The sequence below is a fragment of the Salmo trutta genome, chromosome 11, assembly GCF_901001165.1.
Source record: "Salmo trutta chromosome 11, fSalTru1.1, whole genome shotgun sequence".
NCBI classification, from domain to species: Eukaryota; Metazoa; Chordata; class Actinopteri; order Salmoniformes; family Salmonidae; genus Salmo; species Salmo trutta.
Genome location: NC_042967.1, coordinates 14,062,939 through 14,081,436, shown reverse-complemented (window position 1 = coordinate 14,081,436; position 18,498 = coordinate 14,062,939). Strand labels below are relative to the sequence as shown.

Here is an 18,498-nt window from a genome sequence, read left to right as displayed (position 1 = left end):
ACCAGTCAGTCAGCGGTCATGGTTTTGGCTAACAGCTCCATTCCCCTTATTCTCCTTGTTGTACGTCCCTGATGTGCTGAGTAGTCGAGATCTGTGTCAAGGCTTGTCTAGCCTTCAACTTTACAATCAATCAAACGGTGAGAGAAGTCCAAACTGAGGAACATTCCCCAAGAGCTAGCGCGTTTGCAGTTACTGAGCGCATCCCAGAGCTAGCGTGTAGAAGCGGCCAAAATGCATTTTGACAAGTCTAGGACTGAACTACAGAGAGGTGAGTATTGGGGTTGGTTGTAGAGGGAGATGGAAGCTCTAAGCCAGGCTATTCTGTGTATTCCCTCTCAGGGCCAAACGCGTAGGGCTTCATTAGATCATTGTCTGTCGGCCGGTCGGTCTGTCAGAGTTAATGCACCTGTCAGCACCCCAGATGCCTCTGATCCGCGCCTTGTGCGCTCTACTGACAAGAGAAGAAGTAGAGCAAAGGACGTGAACTCTTGAACTGTAGCGGCTGTAGGTGACGCTCAAGACCACAGTGCTCATTCCCAGCAGCTGGAAAAACCTCATTAAGTTGTAATAGTCAGGGTTATATTCATTAGGGCACACCATAACCCTGAAAACTAAAATGTACATTTCTTATTGGACAAGTCCCGCTAGTCCTTCCCTGTTTTAATCCGTTTTTGGTGCCTAATGAATACAACCCGTATGCTTTATAGGTAAATTTGGACACAAACCTGTTTGTCTAGGACACATCACCCTCATCCTCTGGGTGTGCAGGTTGATAGGGATGAACTCTAGATACCTCTGGGCCTTGCTGCAGCTCGGCTTGAACGACGGACCTGGAAAAGATAGCAAAGAAAAGATGTGTCAGTATTAAACACATTGCAAACCATTAAGATGCTTATAATTGAAAGAGGCTTTCCACGTCAGGCAGAAGCCCTCATAGTAGAGCCCAGTGACACCCTACACTCCTTCCCATCTGGTCTTGCAACGCTTAGTGGTCTCTCTCAAATCGACACTATTAGCTCAACTTTAAAGCGTCACTGCATCGTGTAACTAAGAATATGCAGAAAGCATCAAATTCAGCTTCTTCATCTTCAATGTCATAGATTACAAGAACATGTTATCAAACTCAAAGACCAAACACAGAAGCCTGTCGGCTGCATGCCACCAATCCTTAAGGAGTCACACCCTTGAGTACAGAACTGTTTCGTCTGGACCCAGAAGTGTATTCATTACGCCGATTCTGTTGCAAAACTTTTCTTAAACGGACGCAAACGGAACGAAATGGGGAAGGACCTACCTGAATTTGTCCAATAGAAACTCTTGTTTTTGTTGCAAAACATAACTGTTTGCAACTGTTTGGACGAATGATTACACCCCAGTTCATTACTATCCTGTGCTTCTTATCTGGCTGAGCTTGTAGCTCCAGTTATGACCCTCGCATGTCAGCACAGACAGAAATATATTCATTCTAAAAATACAGCTATTACAATCCTGCAAACACCTATATCTTCTAATGGACACGTTATGCATAGCTACTGTATAATCACTTTAAAGCCTGGATTTACCTTCCAATGCAAGATATTTAGAAATATATATCACAGATACCAGAGACTTCTCCGCATTTCAAAACCAGCTCAATTTCAAATCAGGCCTTCCAAAGCATCCACTAATGTACAGTGTAATCCTATAAGCATAGGATTTGATCCCCTTTTGCACCACTTGCTTTGTACCAAACTTCCAATTAAAACTGTACCCCCAAAAGATAAAGCACAGGCTTATGCTGAAGATGAAAATCTGACGCTCCACGCCGGTAGCGTAAATCTTAAATATGCAAATAGAGCTGGCAAACTTTCTTTGAAATAGGGCTAAGCTTTTAAGAACAGTCAAATAACGCAGGCTATCTGACATTTTGCGGTGTTTGCTGAAGGAGAGGGTATTTGTGTGAGTCGAGATAAAGGTAGGGAAAAAAACAGGTACACACACACACACACACACACACACACACACACACGAGGGAAAATCGTATTCTCCTCAAACAAACATTTGAAGTTCTCTTCCAAATGAATTCCACATCAAAAATGATTAATTGGGTTTTCTCTCGATTCGATCAGAACTCTGTGTTTCCAGCTCGAGAGATTCCACGCAACTCAAACAATCAATCAGACATTCAAACATGTTGATGTGTCTGCATAAGGACTGGATGCATACACCCTTGTCCTGTGTATTCCATTTGAGCAGATAGGTCTATACATCCCATTCGTCAACATAATGTTGGAATCCCATTTTACACAAAAGTCCTTTCAGCCTATAATAAACTGTTCCAAGTAGATGTTTGCGGTGCTAATTCCAAATATATATCCACAGGGAAAAGCACACTCAGGATACCAAAGTTATATGTTCAGTAATTTCATTTATTTAGATATCCTGCCTGTGCTTTTCCCTGTGGATACATATTTTACATCCCATTTCCCCATCCCACCCAGCGTTAGGAGGACCCAGTGAGCGTTCACACGTGCAGGAGTCAGTGTGCTGTCTAGGACACCACACGTGTCCCCACTACCACCCATGAAACATTTAACTGATGTCTTCCAGTTGGCTACACTTACAACATGCTACCCTGATGCTAGCACATCTGGTCTCCAGCTGCTTACTTACAGATGTCCACACAGTCTCCAGATTATTGACTGTACATTTTTGTACAGGCCCTACACGGGTTGCTAGCTAGGGTTCAAGTCTGTTTCATTCCTTTGCCATGTGTGATGGCCAAATACCAAAATTATATCCGGCTATTCGTTTAATATCTGTATCACTACCCTTCAAAAGCTCCTAGTTTGGCAGCCATCTTTATTATTCTTGTTTCTGACGTCACATATTCATCTGTAGCATTTAGCTAAACATGCCCTATGGCCTCTCCCAGCTGTGCTAGGTTGAGCGATCTCTTGCGGCTAATGCTAAAGTCTGCCAGGGGCCTTGCCATCACTTCAGCTCAGTGGGCTGCCGTCAGTCACTCTGTCAACTGTGTGCACTGGGGACGGGGGCTAATCGAGCTAGCGACCGGTGCGGGTTAGACGAATTAGCCATATCAAATTCCCATCTGTTTGCCCAGGTGGTCAGTCTGTGTGACAGGAGGGAGCCAGGATACTGACCCACACACAGCTGGCTGGCCAGAGTGGAGGGGGTTGGAGTGGAGGGACTCTCTCACTCTGACTTAACCCTGATCTTACCAGGTAAGTTGACTGTGAACACATTCTCATTTACAGCAACGACCTGGAGAATAGCTACAGGGGAGAGGAGGGGGATGAATGAGACCATTGTAAACTGGGGATGATTATGTGGTCATGATGGTATGAGGGACAGATTGGGAATTTATGGGATCTTTAGCGATGGGATCTTTAGCGATCATAGAGACTCAGGACACCCGTTTAACATTCCATCCGAAAGACAGCACCTTACACAAGGCAATGTCCCCAATCACTGCCCTGGGGCATTGGGATATTTTTGGGGGGACCAAAGGAAAGAGTGCCTCTTACTGGCCCTCTAACACCACTTCCAGCGGCGAGCCAGCAGTGGGATGTAGGGTCTCTCTCTCTCTCAGCCTGAAGACACATCATGTGAGCCGTGAAGACACATTATGTGATGCCTTTGGATCGCTAACTTCGGAAACGGTTGTTCAATCCACTAACGATTACAGATGGTGGCATAAAGTACCTTCTCCTTCCTGTACCAATCCATCCATGAACATAGTCAATATCCTCTTTGATTAGGGCCATTTCAACCATCTGGAGAGTTCAAAAACCTTTTCCAATGCAGTATCACACATCCAATATGTAGCAGTAGTAGCAGCAGCAGCATCCAACCAGGCCCGGTAGCTAGCTAGCAACATAGACTTTAAAGAAACTTAACAGTGGGGGGGCTGGTGCTGAGGAAAGCAGAGGAATGCAGCGAAAGCCTCAGCGTTCACAGGCTCCTCAGGCCGCCTCAGGACACACTTGGCACAGCAAACAAGACTCCCAAATAACCCCCGCCGGGACGGGAGGCCGGGGTTCAGATTGATGCTGGGATGGATTTGTGGATTTAACATTTTTCCTATTCTCCCTCCACTCCTCTTGTGTGGTGCAGACAGGGATCCATTTTTTTGGGGTGGCTCAGGGAATTCTCTCAGAGTGTATCCGAGGATTTCCTTTCATTCAAATAGCAGGCAACTTAGAGCTCCCACCGCGGAGGAACTGGAAACACACTGATGGTGTCTGTAGACTGTCTAAAATATACAGAACTACAGTGGCTCATACAGTGGCTCATACACTGGCGACACAGCTCACAAACTACTTCATCCCTCTGGCTCCTCTGCAACAATATAACAAGACTATTTAGTCTAGAAAGGGGACTTTGCTCTGAGGCAGTCACCATGATTGAAGAGCGAGTGACAGACAAGTCTTCACTGTAGCTGACCGATGGCGTAGGAAGGCCAACAAACATCCACTAATGGAATTATCCAAGCTTCTTATTCGCCGGCCGGCAAACAATAGGAGTGGGAGAGATGATTAATGAATGAATGGAGTTATTAGAGCATCTGAAGTATGCCGAGGTCATTCCAGCTTATTACATATGAAAAAAAGGAAAACACCACTTTTTTTTTTTTTTTAACTGTGGAAGATGATCTTTTCACTCAACACCCCCCCCCCCCCAAACCCCCACAGGCTACTGGTACACAATGCAGTGCGTCCATCCTCCTCAAACCCCCACAGGCTACTGGTACACAATGCAGTGCGTCCATCCTCCTCAAACCCCCACAGACTACTGGTACACAACGCAGTGCGTCCATCGTCCTCAAACCCCCACAGGCTACTGGTACACAACGCAGTGTGTCCATCCTCCTCAAACCCCCACAGGCTACTGGTACACAATGCAGTGCGTCCATCCTCCTCAAACCCCCACAGGCTACTGGTACACAATGCAGTGCGTCCATCCTCCTCAAACCCCCACAGACTACTGGTACACAACGCAGTGCGTCCATCGTCCTCAAACCCCCACAGGCTACTGGTACACAACGCAGTGCGTCCATCCTCCTCAAACCCCCACAGACTACTGGTACACAACGCAGTGTGTCCATCCTCCTCAAACCCCCACAGACTACTGGTACACAACGCAGTGCGTCCATCCTCCTCAAACCCCCACAGGCTACTGGTACACAACGCAGTGCGTCCATCCTCCTCAAACCCCCACAGACTACTGGTACACAACGCAGTGCGTCCATCCTCCTCAAACCCCCACAGGCTACTGGTACACAACACAGTGTGTCCATCCTCCCTCCTCCTCTTCAATCTCACTTTCCCTCTCCCCCACTTTCTCACTCTCTCACTTTCCCACTTGTCACATTGTAACTAGCCACCACATACACACACACACACACCTCTTTCTCTCTCCATCTTTCTTACATCTCTCTATCCTCCCACTCCCCACCTTTCCTTTAATCACATTAGGTATCAATAATTAACCTGGTTGCTGCCTTCTCTGCCCGGCTCGTTTAGCGTTGTCTGTCACTGCACTGACTTAATGCGGCGCTGGATTATAGGCGGCGAGGGCCCTCTCCTCTGCTGCACGGTGTCCAACGGCTAGCAGCTAACTTGATCATCACACAATGCAGCATCTGGCCATGCAGGGAGAGCTGTCATGAAGCATTTCAACCTACGCCGCTTTGCCCTCCACTTACTAGATGGTGTGTGTGTGTGTGTGTGTGTGTGTGTGTGTGTGTGTGTGTGTGTGTGTGTGTGTGTGTGTGTGTGTGTGTGTGTGTGTGTGTGTGTGTGTGTGTGTGTGTGTGTGTGTGATGGAGCGGCCATCGTCGCTCATCAGAGGGTCGCAGGGAAAAAACACCTTGACAAATATCTCATTATGGAATGAGAGATGTGGGAGGAAAAATCTATCACTCCATCAGGATTCTATGGCCGCTGGGACCCAAGGAAGCTGGGATAGAGGGTCGATAGAGGGATGGAGGGAGGGATAGAGTGAGAGAAAGAGAGAAAGAGAGAGAAATTGAGAGAGAGTTGTTATGGCTCGTGCTGTGACCCATCAAGCATCGTGTTGTGGAAGTCTATTGAATTTGGTCGAGGACAGAAATAGATTATTTAATAGTGCCAAATAATATCTGTCATTTTGTGTAACAGAGTGGATGTATGTAGGTGGGGGTGAAGGTGTGTGTGTGTGTGTGTGTGTGTGTGTGTGTGTGTGTGTGTGTGTGTGTGTGTGTGTGATTCAGCCAAACAGTTAAGTGTCTAAGTTTTGTTCTGCATCTTGTCAGTAGGAATCAGCAGGATAAGCGTGTAAACCCTATCAATATCAGATGAAGCCCCCCCCCCACACACACACAGAGTAGCACTCAATCAGCTTCCCCTTGTCAACAAAATGATTATCACATAATTCTTCATTATCCCCCTTAACCCGCGTAGAAACTTTGTTGCTATGGAAACTAACGCAGCAGAAGACAGAAACACTGGAGAGTGTGTTTTCTGCTCTCCAGGAAGAAGGGAAGTGGTAAAGAAGAAATAAAGGTGACTCGAGGTGGTCATCGGTCCCCAAGGCCTCAGTCCTCACCCAGTGTCATTTTTTTTACCCAGGATTAAATTCCGGATCTAGTCGACATGCATCAATTATTCAAACATTAGTCAGATGAGTTCAACTCAATATGTGACATTGACTGTCTGTACGATAATGTAAAATATGTCATTCTGTTTTATATAGGGCTGGGAGGGTTGTTTTCCTGGCTATGTGACCTGACCACATTATAGACTATTAGGCCCAGAGTTTATCTTATTCAGGTCTTCTTTCTTGTTCAAGGCATTAGCTGCTCTTCCTGGGGTTTATTATCAATCCCCATTAGGTCCTGCCAAGGCAGCAGCTACTCTTCTTGGGGTTTATTATCGATCCCCATTAGCTCCTGCCAAGGCAGCAGCTGCTCTTCCTGGGGTTTATTATCAATCCCCATTAGGTCCTGCCAAGGCAGCAGCTGCTCTTCCTGGGGTTTATTATCGATCCCCATTAGGTCCTGCCAAGGCAGCAGCTGCTCTTCCTGGGGTTTATTATCAATCCCCATTAGGTCCTGCCAAGGCAGCAGCTACTCTTCCTGGGGTTTATTATCGATCCCCATTAGCTCCTGCCAAGGCAGCAGCTGCTCTTCCTGGGGTTTATTATCAATCCCCATTAGGTCCTGCCAAGGCAGCAGCTGCTCTTCCTGGGGTTTATTATCAATCCCCATTAGGTCCTGCCAAGGCAGCAGCTGCTCTTCCTGGAGTTTATCATCGATCCCCATTAGGTCCTGCCAAGACAGCAGCTGCTCTTCCTGGGGTTTATTATCGATCCCCATTAGGTCCTGCCAAGGCAGCAGCTGCTCTTCCTGGGGTTTATTATCGATCACCATTAGGGATCGACTGTCTTGGTGTGCTATATATATATATATTTAAAATTTAAATACACTATATTAGGCCCAGTCTTTGGAACTTTGGTTTTCCTAGATATGGCTACTATACTATGATCACTACATCCAATGGATCTGGATACTGCTTTAGAGCAGACTTCTGCAGCATTAGTAAAGATCTGATCAATACATGTGGATTATTTCATTCCTGTGCTGTTTGTACCCATAGTGATTTCATGAACCTTGTTCCTTAGGCTACATACAGTATATTAACGTATTTTTTAGCACTTGTCTGGGATGCTTGATTGTTTTTAGTCACTTTAATAGGAGGCTTATCAGAGATAGACGTGACAGTAACTTAATTTTTTTTTTTTAATTAGGGGTGGATCAGCTTAAAATTGCAGGAAGACTGTTGCTTCCATCAATGTAATTGTCTGCATAATTTCTGTGGTTGTGCGTGATTTCCTGCAAGACAGGAATGTCAGTGTTCTGCCATGGCCAGCGAAGAGTCCGGATCTCAATCCCACTGAGTATGTCTGGGACCTGTTGGATCGGAGGGTGAGGGCTAGGGCCATTCCCCGCAGAAATGTCCGAGAACTTGCAGGTGCCTTGGTGGAAGAGTGGGGTAACATCTCACAGCAAGAACTGGCAAATCTGTTGCAGTCCATGAGGAGGAGATGCACTGCAGTACTTATTGTAGTTGGTGGCCACACAAGATACTGACAGTGACTTTTGATTTTGACCCCCCCCCTTTGTTCAGGAAGACATTATTCATTTCTGTTAGTCACATGTCTGTGGAACTTGTTCAGTTTATGTCTCAGTTGTTGAATCTTGTTATGTTCATACAAATACTTACACATGTTAAGTTTGCTGACAAACACAGTTGACAGTGAGAGGACGTTTCTTTTTTTGCTGAGTTTACTTCTATGCTCGCTTCAAGGCAAATAACACTGAGATATGCATGAGAGCACCAGCTGTTTCCGGATGACTGTGTGATCACGCTCTCCGCAGCCGATGTGAGTAAGACCTTTAAACAGGTCAACATTCACAAGGCCACAGGGCCAGATGGATTACCAGGACGTGTACTGTGATCATGCGCTGACCAACTGGCAAGTGTCTTCACTGACATTTTCAACCTCTCCCTGCCCGAGTCTGTAATACCAACCTGTTTTAAGCAGACCATCATAGTCCCTGTGCCCAAGAACACTAAGGTAACCTGCCTAAATGACTACCGACCCGTAGCACTCATGTCTGTAGCCATGAAATGCTTTGAAAGGCTGGTAATGGATCACATCAACACCATTATCCCAGAAACCCTAGACCCACTCCAATTTGCATACTGCCCCAACAGATCCACAGATGATGCAATCTCTATTGCACTCCACACTGCCCTTTCCCACCTGGACAAAAGAAACACCTATGTGAGAATGCTATTCATTGACTACAGCTCAGCGTTCAACACCATAGCGCCCTCAATAAGCTAAGGACACTGGGACTAAACACCTCCCTCTGCAACTGGATCCTGGACTTCCTGACGGGCCGCCCCCAGGTGGTAAGGGTAGGTAACAACACGTCTGCCATGCTGATCTCCAAATTAGGCCCCTCAGGGGTGCATGCTCAGTTCCCTCCTATACTCCCTGTTCACTCATGACTGCACGGCCAGGCACAACTCCAACACCATCATTAAGTTGGCAGATAACACAACAGTGGTAGGCCTGATCGCCGACAACGACGAGACAGTCTATAGGGAGGAGGTCAGAGACCTGGCCGGGTGATGCCAGGACAATAACCTGCCCCTCAACGTGATCAAGACAAAGGAGATGATTGTGGACTACAGGAAAAGGAGGACCAAGCATGCCCCCATTCTCATCGACGGGGTTGTAGTGGAGCAGGTTGAGAGCTTCAAGTTCCTTGGTGTCCACATCACCAACAAACTAACATGGTCCAAGCACACCAAGACAGTCGTGAAGAGGGAACGACTAAACCTATTCCCCAACAAGGAGACAGAAAAGATTTGGCATGGGTCCTCAGATCCTCAAAAGGTTCTACAGCTGCACCATCGAGAGCATCCTGACTGGTTGCGTCACTGCCTGGTATGAGAACTGCTTGGCCTCCGACCGCAAGGCACTACAGAGGGTAATGCGTACAGCCCAGTACATCACTGGGGCCAAGTTTCCTGCAATCCAGGACCTCTATACCAGAGGAAGGTCCTAAAAATTGCCAAAGACTCCAGCCACCCAAGTCATAGACTGTTCTCTCTGCTACCACATGACAAGCGGTACCGGAGCACCAAGTCTAGGTCCAAGAGGCTTCTACCCCCAAGCCATAAGACTCCTGAACATCTAATGAAATAACTACACAGACTATTTGCGTTTCCACCCCCCCCCCATTACGCCGCTGCTACTCTCTGTTACATGTACATATTACCTCAATTACCTCAACTAACCGGTGCCCCCGCACATTGACTCTGTACTGGTACCCCCTGTATATAGTCTCGCTATTGTTATTTGACTGCTGCTCTTTAATTACTTGCTACTTTTCTTATTCTGATTTTTTAAACTGCATTGTTGGTTAGGGGCTTGTATGTAAGTATTTTACTGTAAGGTCTACACCTGTTGTATTTGGCACGTGACTAATAAAACTTGACTTGATGTACATTTGCAGCAGGACTAAGACAACTCAGCGACACAACGGTAGGGATTATCTGAGCAGTGCTTGGGTTATTGATAAGTCATTGCCTCAGACTCCATCTCTTTACCAAGCAATGATAAGTACAAAGGTATCCACTGCATCCCAATCCACTGGAGACATAGGAACATGTGTTTGTCTGTGTGACAAGGACGAAACGTGAAACATCGGCAATTAGAGCAACGTTGGCAATGTGGTAAACAAAAACAAGAAAAGGCCAAACAAAACACAAAGACGATTCAGCAAGGGTGTTCACAGAGAGGGATTTCAGAAATGCTTGCTTCTTCCCAAGGGTACCTCCACTCTTTTAAAAGGTATAGAGCATTATAGCATGGTATAGGGCATAAAGCAGTGTGTGTGCATAGTGTAAATATGTGTGTGCGTATAGTGACTATGTGTGTGTCCATGCGTGTACAAGCATGCGCATGCTTGCCTGTGTGCATGTAATAAGTCTTACCAGTGATCTTATTCAGCTCAGCCAGGGTCTCCTGGTAGGCAGCTATGACCTGTCCATAACGGCCAATCACCTCCTTCCTCAGGTTGTCCCAGTGGGGAGACAGTTCCCCAAGGTCCCTCAGCTCCTGTATCCTGGAATGACAGGGGATCCACAGGGAATGTCAATGAGAGATGCATGGATCGTTACGGAGTACAAGGAATTTCTCAACCAGACTCTGTCAGCTCAGTTCAATCAAACCCATATCCCATTGACACAGAAAGGGAGAGAGAAAGTAAGGAGAGCGACAGAGTAAGAACAGAGAGAGAGAGAGAGAGAGAGAGAGAGAGAGAGAGAGAGAGAGTAAATCAATCAATACATTTTATTTGTAAAGCCTGGCCGCGCAAGCAGAGACATAAGCAGAAGCACAGTGGCCAGGAAACTAAAATAACTCCGTAGAAGGAAAAAACCTAGAGAGGAACCCGGCTCAGAAAGAAGGCATGTCCCTGTTCTGTCTTTACTGGGTAGAGATATACAGGAATGTCACTGAGATGATACAGATCATTACAGAATACACGCATGCATTTTGTAAATCAAGACATTCATGAAGATTGCTTTGGCAGGTTCACCACAACCACATACAGTATTATCCAGCAAGACTGAACCTATTCTATGACCCCCTGCTCCCAGCATCATCTGATGCTATTGTGCTGGCTCATGGCCAATAGCACGGTTAGATTGCCTCCACTGTGACTAATGCTGTTCATTGTCTTCTGGTTTGAGTCATATGACCCTAACTGTCACAGTGGTGAGTGTATTAACAGACCGTTTAACACCTCTCTGATGCATGCAGGAACACACACCACACACACACACACACACACACACACACACACACACACACACACACACACACACACACACACACACACACACACACACGAGCGCCTACACACACACACACACACACACACACACACCATTTACCCCATCCCTGAGCCTCACTGCTTAGTCGATAGACTGATCATTATGAAACATATCCCACCCTCAGGCTAGAAGCCATTTTGTCCACTTATCCACTCGTCTACCATCATCACCCCTTCTTCTCTTCTCCCAGTCAGAGACATCCTACCACCCAGATCCCGTTAACCAAGAATAAACCCCTCTATCTAGCCCTCCTTCTCTAGTTTGTCGAAGTCGATCGCCGCGGTAACCGGATTCATCTCGTAGCGAGGCGTGCGTGTGAGGCGTGTAGCCGGAGGGCCAAAATACCCCTACACGTTGCCATTAGGGGCCCGAGGTAAACTGAGGTCATTGCTGAGGAAATAACCACCCGTCGCCGGAGGCGTCCAAGCTGATGTGTGTGAGTTTTCCTGAGCCGGCTGGGTCGTAGTTATCATCTGAATGGCTGTGATATGAGACACGGTGCCTGTACTATCCACTGTAAAGAAGGTCTTGATCTCAATGATACGTAGGGGGTTTCGGTGGGCTATTTGCTTTAATAGAGATGTGTTATTCTTGACAACGGATCCAATGTTTCTCAGACTACAGACATTGTGGTGCTGCTAATCAGACTCACTAAAATGTCAATTAGCCACTATAAGAATATGTTATCAGACCGTTTCATTTATTCTAATTCGTTTGCAAACGTATCATCTTTTGAAACGTTCGCATTATGTGCATTTTGTGAGAGATTAAGGGACATTTGCAAACATATCATTAAATCATCTATCACCACCCTCCACCCTCTCGCCTCACGAAACCCAACTGACAATGGCACAGAAGTAAACAGATAGATAGTGCCATGCTGCCCAGGTGCAGTTGACATTTCTCCGTGACCCCCCTTTCTACCTTAAAGTGTACCCTCTCTCTACGGTAGTAAACATGAGTAGTGCTATCCGGGGTCCTTGGGTCGTCCCTACCTAAACCCTAGCCCTAACCATTTTCAATTTCAACTTCAATGGGATAGGGACATCCCAAGGATCCCAGAGAGTAAGGACTTACTGTAAATAGGCGCTGTGGCAGACTTAGCGGTGGAACACATTGCTCTGTGACCAAGACGCTGTGCGGCTATGCTCCACAGGTGAGTTGTGGGTAACGGCCATAGGGAGCTTTGATTCAACATCATGGGAGAGAGTTAAAGGGATAGTTCCATAATTTTACATATTTACATATTTGTTTCATTATTAGCATTTCTTGACAATGGCTAGTTCAACAAAACCAGCGTGGATTGCAGTCCTTGTCCATAGACTGATTTCAAGTAACAAACAAATATCTAAACATATAAAATAGTGTAACTACCCCATTAATTTTGATTACCATAAGTAATAGGGACTTATCTAGCCGAACCAGGTGGGCTTCCGACTTTTCGCTTCCAGAATATTCCGTAAAAAGGGAACTTCAGTATCTCATTCCGGTATCTCATTACGAGCTAAGATCAGCCACCCTTAATTGTGTGGAGATTTCCTCAGAGAACAATGATGAGTTCCCATGTAAAGTTCCCGACTCAAAGCATTCCCGTGTAGCCTTAACACTTTCAACCAGAAGATTAGCATCTTTTTAAATTAGTCAGCGCACAAAAGGCACCCGATTTCTTTTAAATCAGGACAAAAATATTCTCCAGTATCAGTTTGGGGTAGAAGAGGGAGAAAAAAAGGATTATTTCTCTTTGTTCTGTATGGTAATCCGACACCACTGCTGACAGAGATAATGATATTGGCCCTCTTGCAGAGTAGGAGATGGGGACGTTCAGATAGGTGTCGTTTCGTGGGGGTTGGGGTAGTGAGGTTTAATGTAGACCCTCTCCATGAGGCCTCGATGCTCCAATCAAACATATTGTTCTAACCCAGCCATCCACTTGGGTTTGGAGAGGGCTCTAATGCTCATGAGAGGATGCAGTGTGTGTGTGTGTGAAATGCTCTCTCTGTGATGCTGTCTGATTCCAGCGCTACAGCCACTTTGTCAAACACCATACCCATGCTCTTTAGCAGATTGCAGCCATTCAGTGTAATCCATATTCTCCTGTCTGAACCACTGTTATTTGTGTATCAAGAGGCCCCAGACCAGACGGGTTATTTTGATGCTGGGCAGACAGCAGTGGTTGGGGGTCAGTGGGTGAACAACAGTGTGTGTGTCGGGGGGTAGGGGGAGACTGAGTCACAAGCCTTAAGAGGGACAATGAATAAGGAAGATGAAGGAGGGAGAGAGAGAGATGTGGTAGAAAGCTATAGATAGTACACTGCATAATGAAACTCTGACCTTGTGGAAGGGGGGGGGCAGAGAAACTGCGTTACGCCAGTGAGATAGAGAGAGGGGAAGAGAGAGATAGACGGGGGGGGTGACAATGAGTCACAGGCCTTAAGAGGGACACCGAGTAGGGAAGATGAAGGAGAGAGAAAGAGTGAGAGAGACAAATGCAGAGAAAATTGACATGAGAGAGAGACTGAAACTTGAAGAACAAGACACTGTAGGGAATGAGGGAAAAAGAAGACAGAGGCATCAGACAGACACGCAGAAGAGAGAGAGAGAGAGAGAGAGAGAGAGAGAGAGAGAGAGAGAGAGAGAGAGAGAGAGAGAGAGAGAGAGAGAGAGAGAGAGAGAGAGAGAGAGAGAGAGAGATGTTATGTTCAAACTGACTTGGACAGATGAGGGGTACAGAATACATTTTCCAAAGAGCAAAGACCTGCCATGTGAGAGACTTTATTTCATGCTGTGTTATAGTAGCCTGTTCAATTTAATCACCAAGAGCTTTGGGCCTGGGGTCAATATAACCTGCGTGAGACGACTCACAAACAGAAGCCTCCTTCTTTACAACCCAACCCGCCTCCTTTACTGTAGACGGCCCAGTACATAGAGAACTACAGCCTACTGATTTTCATATAGTGTGCTTTACTGAAATGTAGTGTAGCGAGGCCATAGTATCAACCACCAACCAAAGGCAGACCGCTGTGACGCTCTTTAGTTCACAGGAGCGGAAGATTCCTCCAGGAGCTCACTTCCTCCTTGTTGAATGGGGAAGGAATGTAGGCGTAGCTGGGAATTCATGAAACAATCAGATCAATTCCTTAAAAAAACGAGGATAAATATTATTTAACGCCCACACGCACATCCATAATTGGGACACACACACACACACAGTCACTCACACACAAAGAACCACACAAGAGCTATACCCCCACACAAAAGGACAAAGATTAAACAGGCATGTTGATGAGGTTGGAACATGGCTGTCAACATCAAAGGGAACGAGGGATGAAGAAAGGAGAACGAGAGATGCCACTATTAGCATAAAGTGATGCCGGGGAAGGAGACTAAGCCACTTCACAGTGTGTGTGTGTGTGTGTGTGTGTCACTTCACAGCCTTAAAAGGCGTATCTTAATCATTAAAGGGTAAAGCCTGATTGAGTTTTTACACAGAACCAAGAGGTAGCTAGAACGCCTGAAATCGTTCAGAGAGGATTAGAAACAAGCGCTTAAACTCCCCATCTACCTTGTAGTGAATAATAGATATACATTGACGTGTGGGGGTAAACAAATTCAATAACGTACTTGTGTTTTTGAGCACGTGTCATACACACCCATTGTATAGTGACAGAGCGAGATCGTTTTCTGAATAGTCCTTAGTTGCTATATCCATCATTTACAAATGAATGATATGTACCCATTGATTCCTGAACAAGAGAACATCTAAGTGCCTCATGAGTTTGGTTCAACTGTCATACACCATCAGAACCCAGAATATCCGCTTGTTTTACACAAATGTTTGTAAACAATATAAACATAAACAAACGCTGTACAGCCTCAAAACACGATCATTTTCATGGTCAGTCCTTGCATCCAAAATATGGATGGTCAGACCTTGCCTCCAAAATATGGATGGTCAGTCCTTGCCTCCAAAATATGGATGGTCAGTCCTTGCCTCCAAAATATGGATGGTCAGTCCTTGCCTCCAAAATATGGATGGTCAGTCCTTGCCTCCAAAATATGGATGGTCAGTCCTTGCCTCCAAAATATGGATGGTCAGTCCTTGCCTCCAAAATATGGATGGTCAGTCCTTGCCTCCAAAATATGGATGGTCAGTCCTTGCCTCCATAGCTCCGTGTCGTTACGTTTCTCCAGGCCCATCCCTTCGCTTTTTTACCAAAACAGAGGTGGGGTGACGGCTTTGTTATACTTTCAATGAAGGACTCTAGCTTTAAAGTATTGTTCTACTCAGACTGCAAGTATTAAGAGAGGTTAGAGTCTAGAGGTAATAGATCAGATAATAACAAGGCTTAAAAAAATAGCTTTTAAGGGAGGGAAACTTGAGGGAAACATTGGTCTGAGAATGTTCTAATCTAGAACTTGAGGGAAGCCTTGGTCTGAGAATGTTCTAATCTAGAACTTGAGGGAAACCTTGGTCTGAGAATGTTCTAATCTAGTTTAATGACTTGGGATTCCAAACTAGTGGGCCGATGGGGACACTCCATGTGTTCCAAATGGAACCCTATCCTTTATAGCGCATTACTTTTGACCAGGGCCCGTAGGGCACTATGAAGGGAATAGGGAGCCATTTGGGATACTGCCGCTGACCATGAGATTGACCGCTTGCCGACCGAGGGACTATATGACGGACGGGGGATTATGAGGGATTGCTAGGGACGGCGGGCGTGTTGAGGAATGATCTGTCCTGACAGACACTCATAGGGACCTTGAGGGAAGAGAACACTGAGATCCTCTTACCCATCACAGTGGCTTCTCTCTTATAAACTGATTAGGATAATCTATTCACTGGCAGCATCTTAACCTTTCCTTTATTGAGTACAATGACAAAACTGGACCTGCCAAGGGAGGGTTAACTGACGGTTAATGAGGGTTAACTGTGGTTAAAGAAGGGACATTAAACTCCCAAATCTAATTTTGTCTGATGTTTCCAGACTCCAAAAGTAGTCTAAAGTCAAAATCATCAGACTACTATTGAGGTACGAAAACATCTGACAAACTTAAATGTTTGTTGAGTATAATGTCCCATTAACACTACACTAGGAACATTCCGGGGGGATTCAAACGTCATCTGGAATCATTTTGGTTTCAATAAACATCCCTTTTTCCTCATCATCTTGTGGCCACTTTGACCACTAATTAGCTAACAAGATCAAGAGCAGAGTCAATTAGCGACACAGTACCTTCATCTTCCTCAAAGCCACTCTCAGCTCGATAAAGCTCCAGGACTTTGTTCAGAACAACGCAGTGTTGGGGGGAGTTGGTGTGTGTGTTTATCTTTCTCTCTCTCTCTCTCTCTTTGTGTGTGTCTCTCTCTGCATGTGTGTGTGTGCGTGTGCAAATGTCTGTGTGCCTGTATGCAAGTGTACATCTGTGTGTGTGTGTGTGTGAGTATGTGTTGCTGGTTGACTAGTGTGCAGGCGTACAACAATCCCCTTTTGAAGTGTTAAACAGACCTGAATAATTCAATCCTCTCTAAGTATAGCTCTTAAACAACCATTTACATCTCTGAAATAGGCCTGTTAATGTAGGCAGGCCCAGAGCTATAGTGTCCCTATTGAAATCAATGCACTGTACCTCCTAGTGGTTAGATTTAGGCTTAGAGTAAGGCTGTTACAATAGATCTTAGGTCTGTGCTCTCTATATGCACTGATCCGAGGTCAGTGTTGACGTCTACCTCCCAGTGGTTAAGTTTGGCCTTACCTGATCCTCGATCAGCTGCTGTTTACCTTCTCACAAATCACTGTGCTTATTAAGACAAGTCATTATCCCATATGTAATACTGTTCCAAGGTCAGGTTTTGCTTTGTCCCTCCCAGTGGTTCAGTAAAGACTGAACTGATCCTAGATGGGTTCTTACCTCCTCATGTCTTCCTGGATGTAGAGGTGGAGGAGCTGTCTGGGGATGCTGAAGGACAGAGTACACTCCTCCATCTGTTCCCTCACCAGCATCCATTTACTATCCACCGTCTGGAACTTGTAGACCTTACAAACCGGGTTCTTAAAGACTGGGAGAGTGGGAGGGAGAGAGAGGGAGGGAGAGAGAGAGAGGGAGAGAGACAGAGGGAGGAGGGAGAAGGGAGAGAGGGAGAAGGGGGAGAGAGAAAGAGAGACAAACAGTATCAGCCATCACGACATACTGAAAATGATTACATACACCTTTAAAGACATTTCAAAGTTTCACAAACATCAAACAGACGATGTGCTTTGGTTCTAAACAAACGTTGATATCGAGGAAAAACCCAAAGACAAAACTCAAACCCTTCAAAAAACGTATTTTCATGTGGCATGTGCTGCAAATGAAATCCCATAATCAATAACAGTGTCTGCGATAGATAAGGTTGTTGCTTGCCTCATCTTCCAAGAGCCACATCTCGCTCTCTTTCTCCGTCTCTCTCTCCAAGACTTAGAAAATGAAGAATGTAAGAGGTCTCAGGTCAGCCCATTAAATTATTCTTTCATTATTAAACAATGCCTTCATTGGATTTGATTCCCATTTGAATTGTTTGTTATGATAGAGCAGTAAAGGGAAGATGGTTCATTCCCCAAACTTTACCTCACCATCTTCTCCTATTAAACCCCATTCAAATTCAACCCTTCCACTCCTTTCCTTCTCCTTCCTAGAGTGGCTATTAGCAGCAATCATGCGGCAACCAAAAAACAGCTTTAATACTCTTATCAGTGTGCTGGCAGTCGCTGGGCGAGAAAGCCGGGAAAAAGCCGTACGCCTCAAACAGCTATCCGCAGTTCGCTGCCGTTGTTCCTTTTCTTAGACGCCACGCTAGCGTTCTAGAAGGAAGTCACTCAATAGTAATAAGCTGGAGCGCTCCGATAGTCGAAGAAGAGACTTCACCATTGAAGACGGAGGCTTCAAGATGTGTAATGTTACCAAAAAAGCTACACGGCACCGAGGGTTGGGAATCACAAGTGTGACCCAAGCACTTATTCCTCCCTTTTAAAAAGAAAATCACTTCCCCTCTTCCTTGTGA

At 45.7% G+C, this 18,498-nt stretch overlaps 1 protein-coding gene across 8 annotated transcripts in view; it reads right to left on the bottom strand.

The window, feature by feature from the left end:
- LOC115202250 (type II inositol 3,4-bisphosphate 4-phosphatase) overlaps positions 1 to 18,498 on the bottom strand; it is a 200,972-nt gene that overhangs the window by 53,740 nt on the left and 128,734 nt on the right. For all 8 annotated transcript variants that reach the window (XM_029766256.1, XM_029766259.1, XM_029766258.1 and 5 more), the window contains 3 exons: positions 17,370 to 17,517; positions 10,554 to 10,684; positions 726 to 830 (listed from right to left, as the gene is read on the bottom strand). In XM_029766256.1, the coding sequence (XP_029622116.1) occupies positions 726 to 830; positions 10,554 to 10,684; positions 17,370 to 17,517 (384 nt within the window). The remainder of the gene's footprint in view (positions 1 to 725; positions 831 to 10,553; positions 10,685 to 17,369; positions 17,518 to 18,498) is intronic.